Genomic DNA, 17,008 nt, shown 5'->3' with positions numbered 1-17,008 from the left:
AGGGTAGGGAAAAATCTGTGTCTATCATCCATGTCTTCTACCAGTCTAGTTCTCACCCCTTATCTTACCTCTGCACCAAGAATAAATGTATCCATTACTAGTTGGATATATTCTTCCACAGTGTTTCTTAATGTATCTATAAGCGAATACAAATGTATATTTGTCTTTTTTTAATCCAAAATACAGCTTTATACACAATGTTCTACACCTTGCTCTTTTTACTTAATTTGTCTTAGAGCTCTTTCTATATTAGTATGCAAAAAACTCCTTCATTCTCTTCATAACTATATAGCATTACACTGACTGAATTATTTGACCAGTTCCCAACAGACTGTCATAAGATTGTTTCTAATATTTGCTATTATAAACAATGTTGCAGTAACACTCATTTGGTATATGTACAAACGTAGCTATCAAATCAAGGGCTATACTCTTGGACTTCTTGGAGAAAGGGTTTGTGCATTTGTAATTCTGATATATGCTGGCAAAATAACCCTCATAAGGGTTTATCAATTTACATTAACAACCTATGAACACTTATTTACTGACAGCCTCACTACAGAGATGGTACCCCAGTCATACACATAGTCTTCTGCATTTCTCTTGGTATGAATGAGACTGAAGAGTATTCACTGTTTAAGTCATTTGTATTTCCTTTTCTGTGAAGTGCCTCTTCCTATCCTTTGCCCATTTTGCTACTGCCTTCTCCTTATCTCATCAATTTCTAGGAGTGCTTTATATCTCGGGGACTTGCATTTTGATTTCAATATAAATATTAAAATTCATAAATATTTCCTATTTGTCTTTTAACTTTTACAGTGACTTCTACATAGCAAAATTATTTTTACTTCCATGCAGTTTACTTTATCTTTTCACAATTCAGAAAGGATTTCCTGACTCCAAAATAATTTTTAAAAAATTAGTCCATGTTTTCTTTGAGCACATTTAAATATGTGATTCATTTGGAATTTATCCAATACATACATGGCGTGAGGTATTAATCCAACTTTTTTATTCCCTAGATGATGCTCCTACTTATACCAAGATCATTTATTGACTATCCCTCACTTGAATTTTTTTCTCCGTTGATTAGTTTATGTCTGGGCTTTCTATTCTATTTTATTTAATATGTGTATTTGTGGGGCAGTTTTAACTACCAAGGCTTTAAAATTAAAATATGTTACTATCTATTTATATATATATACATATATATATATTTCGGTCTTGTTTTTCAGAGTTTTCCTGGCTACCTTGGTTTACTTTTTCCATATGAACTAGAGAATCCATCTGTCAAGTTCCTGGTGGAAAAAAAAAAAAACACTTGCTATTTTTATTAGGATCATATTAAACTGATATTAATTTTAGAGAAACTGACAGGTCTATGTAGGTTGAGTATTCCTATCCACAAATGTGGTTTCAATTTTTCAAGTTTCTTCTATCCCTCATACGTGCTTTCAAGTCTTCTTCATATTATGTCTCACACATTTCTTAGGTTATGCCTAAGTCATTCTGTCTTTTTCTTGCTGTAGTAAACGCTGCCTTTGCTTTGACTGTTGACATCTAATTGAATCTTGTTTCCACTAGGTTTTGGGTTTTAATTGAGGTATAGTTGATTTACAATATTATCTAAGTTTCAAGTGTACAACATAGTGATTCACAATTTTTAAAGATTATACTCCATTTATAGTTATAAAATATTGGCTATATTCCCTGTGCTGTGCAATATGTCCTTGTAGCTTATTTATTTTATACAGAGTAGTGCCTCTTAATTCCCTACCCCTATCTTGCCCCTCCTTCCTTCCCTCTCCTCACCTGTAACCACTAGTTTGTGCTCTATCTCTGAGTCTGTTTCTTTTTTGTTATCTTCACTAGTTTGTTTTATTTTTTAGATTCTAGAACTTAGGTAAAGCACCTAAACTCTCCTCCAACTGTCTTCAGAAACCCCTAAGGGTCTTTAGGGTCTCTTTTAGCCTTACCCTATTCCTTCCTCACTTTCATTTCTCCTTCACAGAAGCAACATCATTCTCTCAAAGGGCACATTTCCCAGAGGCTCTTGCCTACATGCCAGCACATATACAACTTACAGTTACAATTATTTCAGCTATTAGTGAAATCAAGAACTTCTATGTGACTGCACCTTGTGATTTCAAAACCTTTGTTCCCTTCGGGACTTCCCTGGTGGTGCAGTGGTTAAGAATCTGCCTGCCAATGCAGGGGACACAGGTTCGAGCCCTGGTCCAGGAAGATCCCACATGTCGCGGAGCAACAAAGCCCACGTGCCACAACTACTGAGCCAGCGCTCTAGAGCCCGCGAGCCACAACTACTGAGCCTGTACTCTATAGAGCCCACGCGCCACAACTACTGAGCCAGCGCTCTAGAGCCCGCGAGCCACAACTACTGAGCCTGTACTCTATAGAGCCCACGCGCCACAACTACTGAAGCCCGCCCACCTAGAGCCCGTGCTCCACAACAAGAGAAGCCACCACAATGAGAAGCCCGTGCACCATAATGAAGAGCAGCCCCCGCTCGCTGCAACTAGAGAAAGCCCGGGCGCAGCAACAAAGACCCAATGCAGCAAATATAAATAAAATAAATAAATATTTTTTAAAATGATGAAAGGTTAAATAATCATTAAAATATCCCTAAACAGTATTTTAAAACCATGGGGAAATACTTACTAAAGTGTTATTCAATTATTACTGAAAAAAAAAGTTGAGAAAGAAAAACATATTCCCAGTCCATAATCAGAAACATATATGAGTATAGAAAAACTGTCAAATGACAGCAGTATTTATCTGTGCATGATGGCATTATGGTTGATTTTTATTTTCCCTATATTTCCTGATTCCCCTCCCAGGAATATGTAATAAGGGACTTCCCTGGTGGCACAGTGGTTAAGAATCCACCTGCCAATGCAGGGGACAGGGTTTCAAGCCCTGGTCTGGGAAGATCTCACATGTTGTGGAGCAACTAAGCCCGTGTGCCAAAAGTACTAAGCCTGTGCTCTAGAGCCCCCAAGCCACAACTACTGAAGCCCGTGTGCCTAGAGCCCGTTCTCCACAGCAAGAGAAACCACCACAATGAGAAGCCTGTGCACTGCAACGAAGAGTAGCCCCCACTCACCGCAGCTAGAGAAAGCCCACATGCAGAAACGAAGACCCAATGCAGCCAAAACTAAAAATAAATAAATTTTTAAAAAAGAATATGTAATAAAACTATGAAAAACTAAAAATGTGTTATTTCAGAATAGTATGACACCTAGAAAAGGAATAAAATGAAACTAAACTTAGACATTAATAAAGAAATAAGGTATTTTAAAATAACGTGAAAAACACATTACTAAAGAATTATAGAATGTTTTCCTTATGGCCAAGAAAAGCTAAAATAAAATTCTGCCATACTAGAACGGAAGAAAAAAGTAATTCCAGGTAAATAAATAAAATATTATGGTTTAAAGAAAGCCAACAAAATTCAAGAAATTTCCCTTTTAACCAAATTAACTCCCGTAATACAACTGTACACAGCACAGATTTTTCTAGCATATAAAGGAATCACAACAATTCATTACAATATAAAAATAATTATTGCCTTTTAAGTTCCATCAGCATGGGGGAAGAAAAAAACCCATAGAAGCTGAAATAAGATAAACCATGAGCTTTTTAATACGGATTCTTTATTAATGTTTCCCACTTTTCTACTCACTTAACACAATCTGAGTCCAAAGAAACCCTATAACAATGGCTGAATACATTTTCTCTATTAGTTTTAATATGTATCCCAAGTACATGATATGCCTTACAGCCTAGGAAAACTTAGTATCTATGAAGTGAGACTTGATTTATTTCTTCAAAGCGATTTTAAAAATACATGGGGGAGCTTCCCTGGTGGCGCAGTGGTTGAGAGTCCGCCTGCCGATGCAGGGGATACAGGTTCGTGCCCCGGTCTGGGAAGATCTCACATACCACGGAGCGGCTGGGCCTGTGAGCCATGGCCGCTGAGCCTGTGCGTCCGGAGCCTGTGCTCCACAATGGGAGAGGCCACAACAGTGAGAGGCCCGCGTACCGCAAAAAAAAAACAAAAAAACATGGGGTTTGTGAGAAATGAGCTTTAACGACAGTGCTACACTCATATGACATATCGGGGACATGGAACCCAAAGAATACAATCGGCCCTCCTTATCCGTGAGTTCCGCATCTCAGCATTCAACCAACACGTGGATGGAAAGTACAGCTGACCCTTGAACAAGATGGGTTTGAACTGCAAGGATCCACTTATACATCGGTTTACTTCAATAAATATAATGCCTGTATTTTCATTTTACAGATCTTTGTGTAAGGGAAAAGTTTAGGCTCAGAGATCACAAAATGTGGAATCATAAAGCTAGGGTTTGAGTTCTGATTCTATCCAAACTGTTTCAGCTTCTTGCCCTTGGGTGAGTCACTTTCAATCCCTTTGTTCTTAAGGCAGAGATAGCAGTATGGAGCCTTTCACTTGCATGGGGGATCAGCACCCCTAACACCCATGTTGTTCAAAGGTCAACTGTATTTGGGGGGGAAAAAAAATTCCAGAAATTTCCAAAAAGCAAAACTTGAATTTCCCATGCCAGCATCTATTTACATATCATTTACATTGTATTTATAGCTATTTACATTGTATTAGGTATTATAAGTAATCTAGAAATGATTTAAAATATATGTGTAGGTTATATGCAAATACTATGCCATTTTATATAAGGGACTTGAGCATCCATGGATTTTGGTATCTTCGAGGCTCCTGGAACCAATCCTCCACAGATTCTGAGAGACGACTGTACTTATACTAAGGTGATAGAACCTAGACCATCTTGGCTATCATCTGTAACAAGAATCCTTAGTAACTGCTCAAACTGTGAAACTTTCCATACTCCTGTTCTTTCAAGGAACATATGTGGCTCACTTCCAATCAGAAAAAAACGCTAACATACCAAACACAAAGAGAAAATCATTGGTTCCAAATCATTTAAAGAAGCCTCTATTTGTTAGACTGTTCAGATTAGGCATCTACTACTATCATTGCTTCTCTGTGGGTTAATGGTTTTATAAAGCATTCACCAAACCAATGCATCCTACAGAGAGATACATGGCAGACTTGATACAACATAATTAACCCAAGTTCCAATGTTAGCCACCAAATCAGTTGTGCCTGGCAGTTACTATGGACCTTGGATAGTAGCACAGCACAGCATTAGACAACAAAGGGATAGAGAATATGATATATAACAGAGGAAAGAAGACTGTGTGTTACCACAGTAAGTTTTTGTCCCTTTGCTTAAATATTCTTCATACCACACAAGGTTATAATGAAATACCAAAGTGGTATCACAATGCAAGCACCTTGGTAAAATAATGATTCATTTCAATAGGCCATCAATAGAATGGCAAAAAAACAATCTGTGCGTTAGTATTTGATCTGCCTCAAATAGAAGATACTACTGTAAATAATTCTAAACATAAGCACAATTTAGTGAATAAGGTAGGAGACTGGTAGACTTAAATTTTCAGATTCAATTTATAGCTGTTCACCAGTCACCTGCTGTTTTGACAAGTTACTTACCAACTTGTGCTGCCATTTCTCCGTAAATTTATCCCCTAAGATGAGGATAATTCTTGCAAATTGTGTCACAAGCATTTTGAAAGGAACCATGAGTTATTGTGTAATGCTCTTGAAATTCCTCAGATGTAGGGTCCTACACAAAGTAAAGTATTATTATACATCTCTCTAACAGTAGTCATCTGTTTGCATTATGATTTTTTTTTCCCTACCCTCGACACTGTGATTCTTGGACACTAACCTTTCTCAAAGTAAAGCATCCAAAGCAAGCCTCCATTCCTGAACCAAGTAATTATTTTTTCAAGTCTTCATATCATCCACATCCTTCTCTTCCTTAAAAGGTATTATGAAAATTAGTATTTATAAAACATAATGAGCTTCTTTGGTTCATTAAGGAATATATGGGATTATTTGAATTTTTTAATCCACTCTTATATGAACAATTTTATTTCCCATATTTACACATTTATTTTCCTATATTAGTTTTAAAATTTCAACTATATTTTAAGGAGTTCATTTATAGATTTATGTTTTATGAAAAGAGAGAGGTCAGAAAATGAAGAAGCAAGAAAGGCAAGCAAATTACTGCTAAATGACCAAAATGTTTTTATTGGAATGATCAACAGTAGAAATTACCATTTGGGGCCACAAAAAATAGAATCAATGCTTATAATATTTTTATCTTCAGTAGAAGAGTTGAGCACAAGCTACAAAAAATTTTATCATACTATTCAAAACTTTATCTATTACTGGCTTTGCAATGAAGTCAGTCTTCAGTTCAAGAATAAAACATATATATTTGAATTTTTAGTTTGTGTTGATACAATATTACACCTGAAACTAGAATTCTCAACCTTCTTACACGGTTCCTAAAATGGGTTCTCTTTGAATTTATGCACAGGGAAGGGACTGGGGAGGGATTAAAAAAACATGATGTCATCATTGTATACCTTTAGTCATAAAATAGTAATTTTTAAGAGTTTTTTAAACCCTCAGAATTTCATTAAAATAATGATGCAAACTAGTTTCCTCCTTGAATAAATATTCCTCTACCTTCTAAATATGGCAGGGGCAAAACTTTTAAAGATAAAACCACAGGGTTTAGAGTGTTCTCTTAATATTTGCTACTCTAGTGGTTAAACTCTTTTAACTTCAGTTTCCTCATCTGAAAAAGGGGGACCATAACACCTGCCCTAGCTAACAAGCAAGACTGTTGTGAGGATTAAGTAAGATACATAATCTATTCAAAAGAACTTTGTACACCATAAAACGCTATTAAAACAGTCATTTTTAACAAACTGTATCACATTATTTTCAAATTATGGACATAAAATAGTTTAGCACTGTTTCTAACACAAAACAAATGGAAACAGGTGTCTAAAACATATATTTAGGTCCATGGACACCAAATTTTACCTATGGTGGATACACAGTGAGTAAATAATCTTATCAAGAAAAGTACACTTTCTAAATGTTACCTTAAAATTTCCAGAAGCAAATTTGGAAGTACAAAAATAAAACTAACAGCTTATTTAGGTGGACTGACCTAGCACTTTGAAGATTATATATACTATTTACCTGTTAGCTACGAATTAAGGAAAAAACTGAGATCCTCTAGATTTTAAAAGGTTTAAAGAAATTCCTATGAAGGAAAAATACATACATGAAAGTGAAATAGATGTTCACTTCTCTGGAAATAGTCCAGAAAGAGCTAGTAGTGACAGCAAGGATTATACATATACAAGAGAACGGAGATGAACATGGATGTAATCTGCACTCTTGGTATAATAAAGGAAATGAGTGAAATCTTCCCATGTGGTTACTAGAATGTCCAGAATGGAAACTTCTCCCAACAGGCCATAGGTCAAATCTATTTACTACACTATAAGGCTGAGTCCTCCAGGACGTTACCATGACTCTGAAGAATAGCTTATCCTTAATGAATGAGGCGACCTCTTTCTTTTTGACTTCTTAATATTCAGTATGCTTATAAAGCCAATCTCTATAAGAAAACAATTCTTAACTTTCTGTTTGCTTTCTTCATGACACAAGTTTAAAGCTCTGATGAAGTGAACTATGTTTATTACATGGTCCTAGAATTCAACCAGACTCATTCTGTTACCCAAAGACTTCAAAAGCAATTAAATGAGAACTCTGTATCTTCTAATTCATTCCTCAAAGTCACAATTTTTTTTAAAAAAAGGCTAGAAAAGGAGTATATTTAAATTATTAAGGAATTATTCCAAAGGGAAATAATTTTGGTTAAAAACATTATTACATTTTCCACTCAATCCCCTTAAATCAAAACTGAGGTTAAAAGATTAAGTTCCTATCAGAGCAACTACCTCCCTTTGAACTTTTACTTTTTCCTACCTCTTTAACTAGGTACACTTCAATACATCATTGAATCTGGACTTCCAGCAATAAAAAGTTTTTCTCAGGATAAGGATTCTCTTCCATAAAGCTATTTCAGCTCTAGATTTATTTTCTGGCTACTTATGTGACCAATCATTGAATTAAACTTAAGGCTTCATTTTCTCCCAGAACTCTTCAATTCTATCCCACAATGACATTTCCCATCATTTAAACTTCCCAGTCTCAAAATACATATCACATCAGGTCAAATTTCAATTCTCTCTAGTTATTTCATTTACATATGCCTTAATGCCCAACCCAGGCTCTAAATTTTTCAAAGACAAAGTTTATGCCTTTCATTTTTCTATTCCATAGACTGTGATGTACTCTGGACAACAAGGCAATCCGAAAGAGGTATCAAACATTAGGTAAACCCACCCTCCCAACTTTATATCGCCAAATATTGCTTCCACGATGAATCAATAGAGTGATATAAATGTCACAACATAATCATCACAGTGTCAGCAGGACCACAAAGAAGTCTCTTCTGGCTAGTTAAGTTCCTCAGAACCTTACCTATAGGGTTAAAAGCTGTTCCAGGCACTATAATAATCATTATACTATTAGTGCACAGTGTCTACCACCCTTGTGTTGGACACAGAACAGATGTTTAATAACATTTTAAAAATGTAAATCTTAGTATATTTCAGTAACTATATTGGAAATTTCTTTGTGCTAGCTTTGTACTTTCTACTTGCCCTGAAGCCTCTGAGAAATTACTAAAGCAATACAGAGATATGTTCAGTTATTTCTGTGGGGCATGTTAAGTATAAGAATAGTAACAGCCCCAATACCATGAAAATCTCAACCTGAGGCAGCATTCCAAGCTAAGCAAAAAAGGTAAAGGATCCATCTGCCTCTGAAGCAGTGATAACAAATACATATCAATAAATTACCATTCATGTCTAACAACATGACAACCTCAATGCCTAAGATTATGAAAATCTGATAAGATTCCATAGAATATTCTTCATGAGGTAGAGTACAAGAAAACTACCATTTACCTTGAGTTTTGCAATAATTAAACCTATTGTATTAAGCATCACTACTATTCATCCAAAAAAATTAAATTACAAATCAAGGCAGAAGAAAAGAGATTAAAACCCTATCAACGAAGGATGAAAACTACAACATAATTTACAAGTTAGAAAAGTGAAGTTGGGCATGGTGGTGAGATGGTATAAAAAAGAGTAACATACCTTAATTTAATACCTTATACTTATATTAACCTCTCAAAAGTAGACTAACAATAGAAACCACTGAAATAATGACATGGTAAAGAAAGATAACTGCCATAGAAAATACTGAGGTGCCATTATTGTTAAAATTAAAAGAAACTGTAAATCACTACAGCTGTAATCTTATCTGAATTTACCATCTTAAGAATTAACTTTTAGTTAACACAACTGAAAGTGAAATTCACATAATTTTTCTAAATGTGGTAATATTTGACTTTAAAATATGTATATCCAGGAAAACAGAACATGAAATGTGACCAAATTCCTCAAAATTCTCATTACCCTACAAATTATTTTAAATTTGGTTCATACGGCTACTACATAATCAGGACATCTCATAGACACAAAACTTTTAATAGCTAGTGTTATTACTTGAAAGTAAGATACTAGGGAAATAAAAGATATTTCAAACTAAATGAAATCATGTATTTAAAATATAATAGGAAGAACAAGAGAATACTTAGGATTATATTTTCGACAAGTAAGTGAAAGTAAAAAGCTTTCATCTTAATTTTCCCCTTTCTGATACACGGAACACAACACAGTAAATTATGCATTTAAAATCTGCCCAGCGCTTCCCTGGTGGCGCAGTGGTTGAGAGTCCGCCTGACGATGCAGGGGACACGGGTTCGTGACCCGGTCCGGGAAGATCCCACATGCCGCGGAGCGGCTGGGCCCGTGAGCCATGGCCGCTGAGCCTGCGCGCCCGGAGCCTGTGCCCCCCAACGCGAGAGGCCACAACAGTGAGAGGCCCGCGTACCGCAAAAAATAAAAATAAAAATATAAAATAAAATAAAACCTGCCCCACCCCCCAAAAAAAGAAGAAGATAAAAAATAAAATCTGCCCAGGGTGGCTGAACAGTACTGATAAAAGAGGACCTACATACTGTATATTCTATACCAATATACTTAGTACCAAAGAAGATCTATACACTGCAGGGTGGTTTTCGCTATTGTTTTACATCACCATAATTATGTTCTGAAACCACAGCTTCATAAAATAAGGGTTTATAGGGCTTCCCTGGTGGCGCAGTGGTTGAGAGTCCGCCTGCCGATGCGGGGGACGTGGGTTCGTGCCCCGGTCTGGGAAGATCCCACATGCCGCGGAGCGGCTAGGCCCGTGAGCCATGGCCGCTGAGCCTGCGCGTCCGGAGCCTGTGCTCCGAAAAAAAAAAAAAAAAAAAAAAAAAAAAAAAAAAAAAGATGGTTTATAATAGCAGTAGTTAAAAAAAGAAACCACAAAATAATTAAAGTACTTAGAAGCATGCCAACTGTAAAGGATCTATTTAATGCCTGGTTTGCTTTTAAAGCCTGATAAAAAGGAAACATGGGTTTAGGACTAGAGAAATTGTTTGACATTTCAAACTTAAATGATATAATTATTAGAAATAGCAAACAAAAAAATTTTCAACTTACCTGGTTTCTTTCTCGATTTTTCATGACCTAGCTGCCCTAGATCATTACATCCACATGTGTATACTGTTCCATCATCCAGAACAAATACAGTATGTCTGAGTCCACATCCTACATCTCGAACCTTTTTATTTATAAAAAAGTCACTTTTTCTGGGCTCTAGTACAATTTCTTCATCAATTCCACCCAAACCTAGCTGTCCAAAAGATGCATTTCCCCAGCACAACATGTTTGTAATTCTTTTGGTCTTCCAGTTTCAATAAAACACTCCCTTCTGAAACACTGGCAAGTTGGAGGTATCCCTATGTCTGAGAAGATAGAAAAAAAGTTAATATGACTTCAAAGGAAACATAATGTATAACTGCTCTTTCAAGTACTAGGCTACAATAATCACTATGTAGTAAACATGAAATGTACTTTATAATGTGTTACAGAAGTATCATTCAATTTCAAAAACCAGTCAGTTGTATATTTTTAAAATTATCATACAGAAATGTTTAGGAAAAATACATCACTCCCCATGATTCTTTGCAAAATCTAAATATTAACTAGTTTTGACTTTCTGTTGCCTTATAATAGACTAATCAAATTGAAATATTAAGTATCCTGATGAAGTTAATCTTTTTATTCCTTTTTGCTTTGAATAATTTCAGTGGGAGCAAGAAATATGACATCTATCCACTGCCCCCAAAATCAGATATATACTCGGTGAAAAATTTAGCCAACCACAGAAACATAAAACCTTGCAATCTCCCTCAAGTCACAGAATAATTAGACTTTCTAACACTTACCTCCACATTAACAGAAAACTGAAGTTCTTATCTATACTAGAAATAAAGCCAATAATGGAAACTTTAAGTTTCCCCCAACTTAAAAGACTCTTCCAACTAACAGGCCCCAGATAAAATTACAGTTCTCTAGGTAAGCTTTGATATTAAGAAAATCACCTCCAAAGATCATACTTTACAAATCAAAATATTAACACTCTGACCTCACTACTAATTTAATTTAAAAACTCAGTGTACCTAATTATAATACAAAAGTATGCAGTTTAAAGATCAAGACTCTCCCCCCAAATTCAACATATTCTATTTCGAGTGGGAACCATGACTGAAAAATATCTCCCGAAGGCGATCTACATCTATCTATACCCCTGAGACAATTATTTGAAGATGGGAAAAAAACTGCAAATAACTCTGGCACTGCCGATTTTTCAAGAATAGAAATGCGGACTGGGACACTGAGAGTTTGGTGGCGAAATCTGTAGAACTTTCCAGTACGGTGACTGAATATTTCTTCGCTTATATAGATACGGATAACAAAGAGTCCACTTCATCTAAACCTACACAGATTTTTAGATACATCGCGTTACTAAATAACACAATTACAGGAAGTCAGCCTTATTCCCGTGTAGGTACCCACATTCCTTACACAGAACCTAAGAAGTTTCAAAACCCAACTTTCCTAAGTGCGGGCTAGCAAGTGCTGAAGCTGTCTCATTCCATCCATGACCCATCCATTAAGAAAAGTTTGATTTTATTCTTCTGGGGCATCAGAACCCGATAGTTCTGCACTGTGTTCCCGGGTTTTGTTTTTGTTTTTTTAAGGAGAGGACAGGACAACACCCCAAATTCCAACGCACGAGGTTTAACAATCCTTTTCTTTAAAAAGGAGAGGTAATGGGAAAGGCGTCCTCTCGCCAGCAACAGGTAGGGGAAAGAGAAGCAGTTTATTCCCATCATTCCCTGAATATGCACTGAGATCAGCTTACGGGGACCGGGAGAGAGAAATCATCTGCACACACCCAACCTCGCGGGCCGACCAGCCAACTACTGCAGCCGTCCGCTCGCAGCAGCCGCAGAGGCCGGCGCACGAGGCTCGGCACCTCGGCGGCCCTAGTCCCAGGGAGGCCCTTCCCCAGGGAGGTGCGACATTCCAGCCCCCGGGCCAGGGCGCCCGACACTGCCCTCGTCCCCCCACCCCCGCCCGAGGAAACGCTGAGAAAGCACCCAGCGCCAGGCCGGCCTGTATCCGCCCAGCCCCCTCCCTAACGCCGTCACATGCCCCCGATCCCACGGGGGCAACGACTCACCCGGCCCCTCAAGGCAGGGGAAGCCCAGGGCGGCTGGAGGCGGCGCCTCCCGCAAGAGGGAGGCAGCGCAGCAGCTGAGACAGGTCTCCAGCTCCCGGACCCTCCTCCTTCAGCCAGTGGCTGCGAATACCAGAGCTCCTCCGGCGTCGGTGAAGCTGCTCCGCGGCTCACCTCCTCGGCTCCTGTGAAACTTTACCGGGTTCCTCAGAGAAAAGCAGCCGCCACTGCTGTCTAGCCCGGAGCCAGCCGTCAGCGACCCGGATGGAGCGGGAGGGGAAGGACAGGAGGCGAGCGAGGCGGAGAGCGCTAGGGCTGGGGAAGAGTTGGGGCAGACCGGGGAGGAGAAGGGAGAGAGGGAGGAGGCAACGCGGGGGAGGGGTCGGCGTCGGCGTCGGCGTCGGCCGGAAGTGAACCGCGGAGCACGCGCGCGAGCCCGCCCAGTTCGCGGCCCGCGCGCCTGCGCTGGAATCCTCCCAGGGCACACCGACCCGGGCGCCTGCGCAGTGTGTGCTTTGCGTTGCCTTAAGAGAAAAATGCCAAGCACAGAAGTTGGAATTTGCAAGATAAATGGAGGTGTTTGGTGTGTCTTGTCACAGCGTTTCAGCGTGCACTAGGGCCTTTTAGTGAAGAAAATCTCTACCTTTTTTGGCTAGGTTGTCTTTTTGCCTATTGGTTCCAGTTTCTATTATTTTATTCCACCTTTATCCAAGGAGAATTTGAAGTAGCAGATAAAACATCACAAATACGGATATAAAGGTTGTAGAAGTCTTTTATTTTATCCCTTAGCCCCAACTGGAGCTATTCTGAGGATGCCAGATGTATTGCAGCAATGATGGAGCCTACTGGCATTAAATATCAACACCACCAGTTCAGGCTCCCGATAAAGTGTTGGCTGCCATCACTTTCTGCACTCTCCCTGGAAGCTAAACTTATAACGCAGGGCCTCCTTCATTTAGAGAAAATTAAATAATGTATATGGCTAAAGTCCCTGCCTCACAAAAACAAACTCCGGATTTCCTAGGCCAGTCAAGGAGGAAAACGTGAAACAAGGCACTCTTGAAATTTTATGTCAGACTTTTCTGTGAAATTTATGTCAGACTTCAGAGTGAATGTTGAGAACCGAGAAAGAATTCCACAGTAAGCCATGTTTCTTTATCTCACTGAAAAATATATTTCAGATTGGAAAGTGTTTGTGCTAGAATATGTATGTGTTTTAGTTTCTTAGGGCTGCCATAACACTATACCACAAATTGGATGGCTTGAAACAACAGAAATTTATTGTCTCACAGTTATAGAGGCCAGAAATCTGAAATCAAAGAGGCAGCAGGATTGGTTGTCTCTTGGGGTCTCAGAGAATCTTCTCCATACTTCTCTCCCAGCTTCTGGTGGCTGCTGACAATCCTTGGCATTCTTTGGCTTGTAGATGCACCACTCAAATCCCAGCCTCCATCTCCACGTGGTGTTCTTCCCTGTGTTTCTGTGTCCAAATGTCCCTCTTACAAGGACACTAGTCATTAGATTAAGACCCGCCCTAATCCATTGTGAGCTCTTTTTAACTGGATTGCATCTGCAAAGACCCTATTTCCCAATAAGGTCACATTCTCAGGCACTGGAAGCTGGGACTTCAACCATCTCTTGGCAACCCAATTCAACCCACAACCTTATTTCTGTATATTACAGAAATAAGAATAAAAATGACAAGGTACTTAAAGAAAGCATAATTTCAATATTAGGAGTGGTGATGTTGCCCATGAAACATACTTCTTATTTTGATAGCTTCATTGCCCTTGTAGGGCTTTTGTTGTCTTTTAACCTTCAGGACTTGATGCCTCAGAATATATCATTAAAGGGGAAGTTATGGGATTTGGGTCTTTAAGATATGTAATAGATGCCGCAACAAATAAACACTAAAATATGAGTGTTAACATGATAAGAGTGTATTTTTTGCCTTTTTAATGTTCCAAGTGGGTGTTCCTAATGAGTCAAAACTAATTTCCAGGAACTCGGGGAGATGAGGGCACCAGGAGCTTCTTAAAACTTTTGTCTGGGAGGTGCCACATATCACATCTGCACACATAATGTTAGCAAGAACAACACCCCTAGATGCAAGGGGACTGGGAAACATAACCCCTGCTGAGTTCACTGGTACTACTTTATACCATAGAAGAGAGAGCATGAATTAGTGGACAGCTATCTCTGCTGCATGGATGCATCTCTCACTAGAATATTTTTAAATATAGGTCTTGCTTGTAGAAAGTGGAAGACTTTTCTAGATGTTCCTTTTAACCTTATAAATCTATGAAACTGTGATACAAGATCTCAGAAAATAGCCTGTGATTACCTTAAAACAAGTATAGGATCAGAAGTTTATTAGGATAATGTGAATTTGTTGTATAAAAGCAGCATGAGTAATTGATGATGAGTATGGCCTGTGGAGCTGGTTTGTCTGGACTCAGAGCCTGAGCCTACAGGCCACTCAGACCTCTGTCCTTCTGTCCTCCCAAAAACACCTATAGACATTTACTAATGGTCTGTTTTACAGAAAATTACTTCTCAGTCACAATTTCTATAAACGGGGGAAGTTAATAATCCATACCTCACTGGGTTGTGAGGATTTAATAAGGTAACATGTACAGTGCCTTGAACATGGCCAGTATTTTGTAAATGTTAGCTTTATTATTGCTAACATTATCTCTCCTGAACTAACAAGTAGTAAGAGAACTTTTGGGAAAGCATTCCATATCACAAATAATGATATAATTCTTATTTAGAACAAAAGTAAAATATTTTTTACCTATCGTATTATTTTCATTTTAAAAAAAGCTCAGACTATTGAGAGACCACTAAACTAGGTATTCATCCTGTCCCACTCTTTCTCCTGCTCCCTTCCATATAGCCATACTGCTTGTGCTGTACCCCACCTAACCTCCTTCATTCAAGTCTCTGCTCATGTCACCTCCCCAGTCTTCCCTGATCAACCTAACCAAAAAAACTAGCCCGTCACTCTCAATAATTTATCCTGCTTTATTTTCTCTTATATCTGTTATCACTATCTGATATTTATTGTATAATACATAAATGTATAATATTATATTTATTGTATTACATATGTTATATATAGATAAATTTGAAACAATTATGTTGGGACTTCCTGGTGGCACAGTGGTTAAGAATCCGCGTGCCATGGGCTTCCCTGGTGGCACAGTGGTTGAGAGTCCACCTGCCGTAACTGGCTCACTCTGTTATAAAGCAGAAACTAACACACCATTGTAAAGCAATTATACCCCAATAAAGATGTTAAAAAAAAAAAAACAGAAAAAAAAAAAAAAAAATCCGCCTGCCAATGCAGGGGACACGGGTTTGAGCCATGGTCCAGGAAGATCCCACATGCTGCAGAGCAACTAAGCCCGTGCGCCACAACTACTGAGCCTGCGTGCCCAGAACCCGTGCTCCACAACAAGAGAAGCCCCGCACCACAATGAAGCAACTAGAGAAATCCTGTGCACCGCAACTAGAGAAAGCCTGTGCATAGCAACGAAGACCCAACGCAGACAAAAATAAAAAATTAAATTTATAAAAAATTAAAAGATAAAATAAAATAATTATGTAAAATCTATAAATATGTATTATATAGGTAGATATATAAATGTTTGTCTTTTTCACTAGAAAGAAAACTCCATAAAGGCACGGACTTTGTTTTCCTAAGTGCTCTGTTCCTTAATATCTTGAACAGTTCCTGGCCTATAGCATGTGCTCAAAAATTATTTATTGAATTAATTAATTAATGGTGCTGGCAACGTAAATTATTACAACCATTTTATAAATAAATTTGGCAATATGTTTCAAGAGTCAGTAAATTTCATTTAACAATAGTTCATATTAATAGCAATAATTACTGTGAGACATTGCACAGAACTATTTACCTACATTATATCACTTCTGGACTCTGTCCTAAGGAAATACAAGGTGCATTCAACAAATCTTTATTAAGCACCTACTATGTGCCTCTTTCCCAATTCTGGTAGGTGAGAGAGATAAAAACAAAAAGGCAGGCAAATAAAACTGTGAACAAAGATGTTTATTGTTATATTATTTCTAAAAGCAAAAATTAAAAACAACATAAGCTCCATTAGTGGGGAAATGATATGTATGGCAAGGTTAATCCTTTTATTGTTAACTTTGAAAGGACAGGATGGGGAATTCTCTGGCGGTTCAGTGGTTAGGACTCTGTGCTTCCACTGCTTGGGGCCCAGGTTCGAT

General features: G+C 38.1%; 1 protein-coding gene across 1 annotated transcript in view; it reads right to left on the bottom strand.

The window, feature by feature from the left end:
• Window positions 1-10,885, bottom strand: part of HERC4 (HECT and RLD domain containing E3 ubiquitin protein ligase 4) — a 130,533-nt gene extending 119,648 nt beyond the window's left edge. Inside the window, 1 exon segment of the mRNA XM_007456472.1 lies at window positions 10,660-10,885. Within this exon segment, the coding sequence (XP_007456534.1) occupies window positions 10,660-10,885 (226 nt within the window).
• Window positions 10,886-17,008: the final 6,123 nt, after the last annotated feature.

Source organism: Lipotes vexillifer, unplaced genomic scaffold (assembly GCF_000442215.2).
Source record: "Lipotes vexillifer unplaced genomic scaffold, Lipotes_vexillifer_v1.1 scaffold520, whole genome shotgun sequence".
NCBI classification, from domain to species: domain Eukaryota; kingdom Metazoa; phylum Chordata; class Mammalia; order Artiodactyla; family Lipotidae; genus Lipotes; species Lipotes vexillifer.
This window is presented reverse-complemented; position numbering and strand designations above follow the sequence as displayed.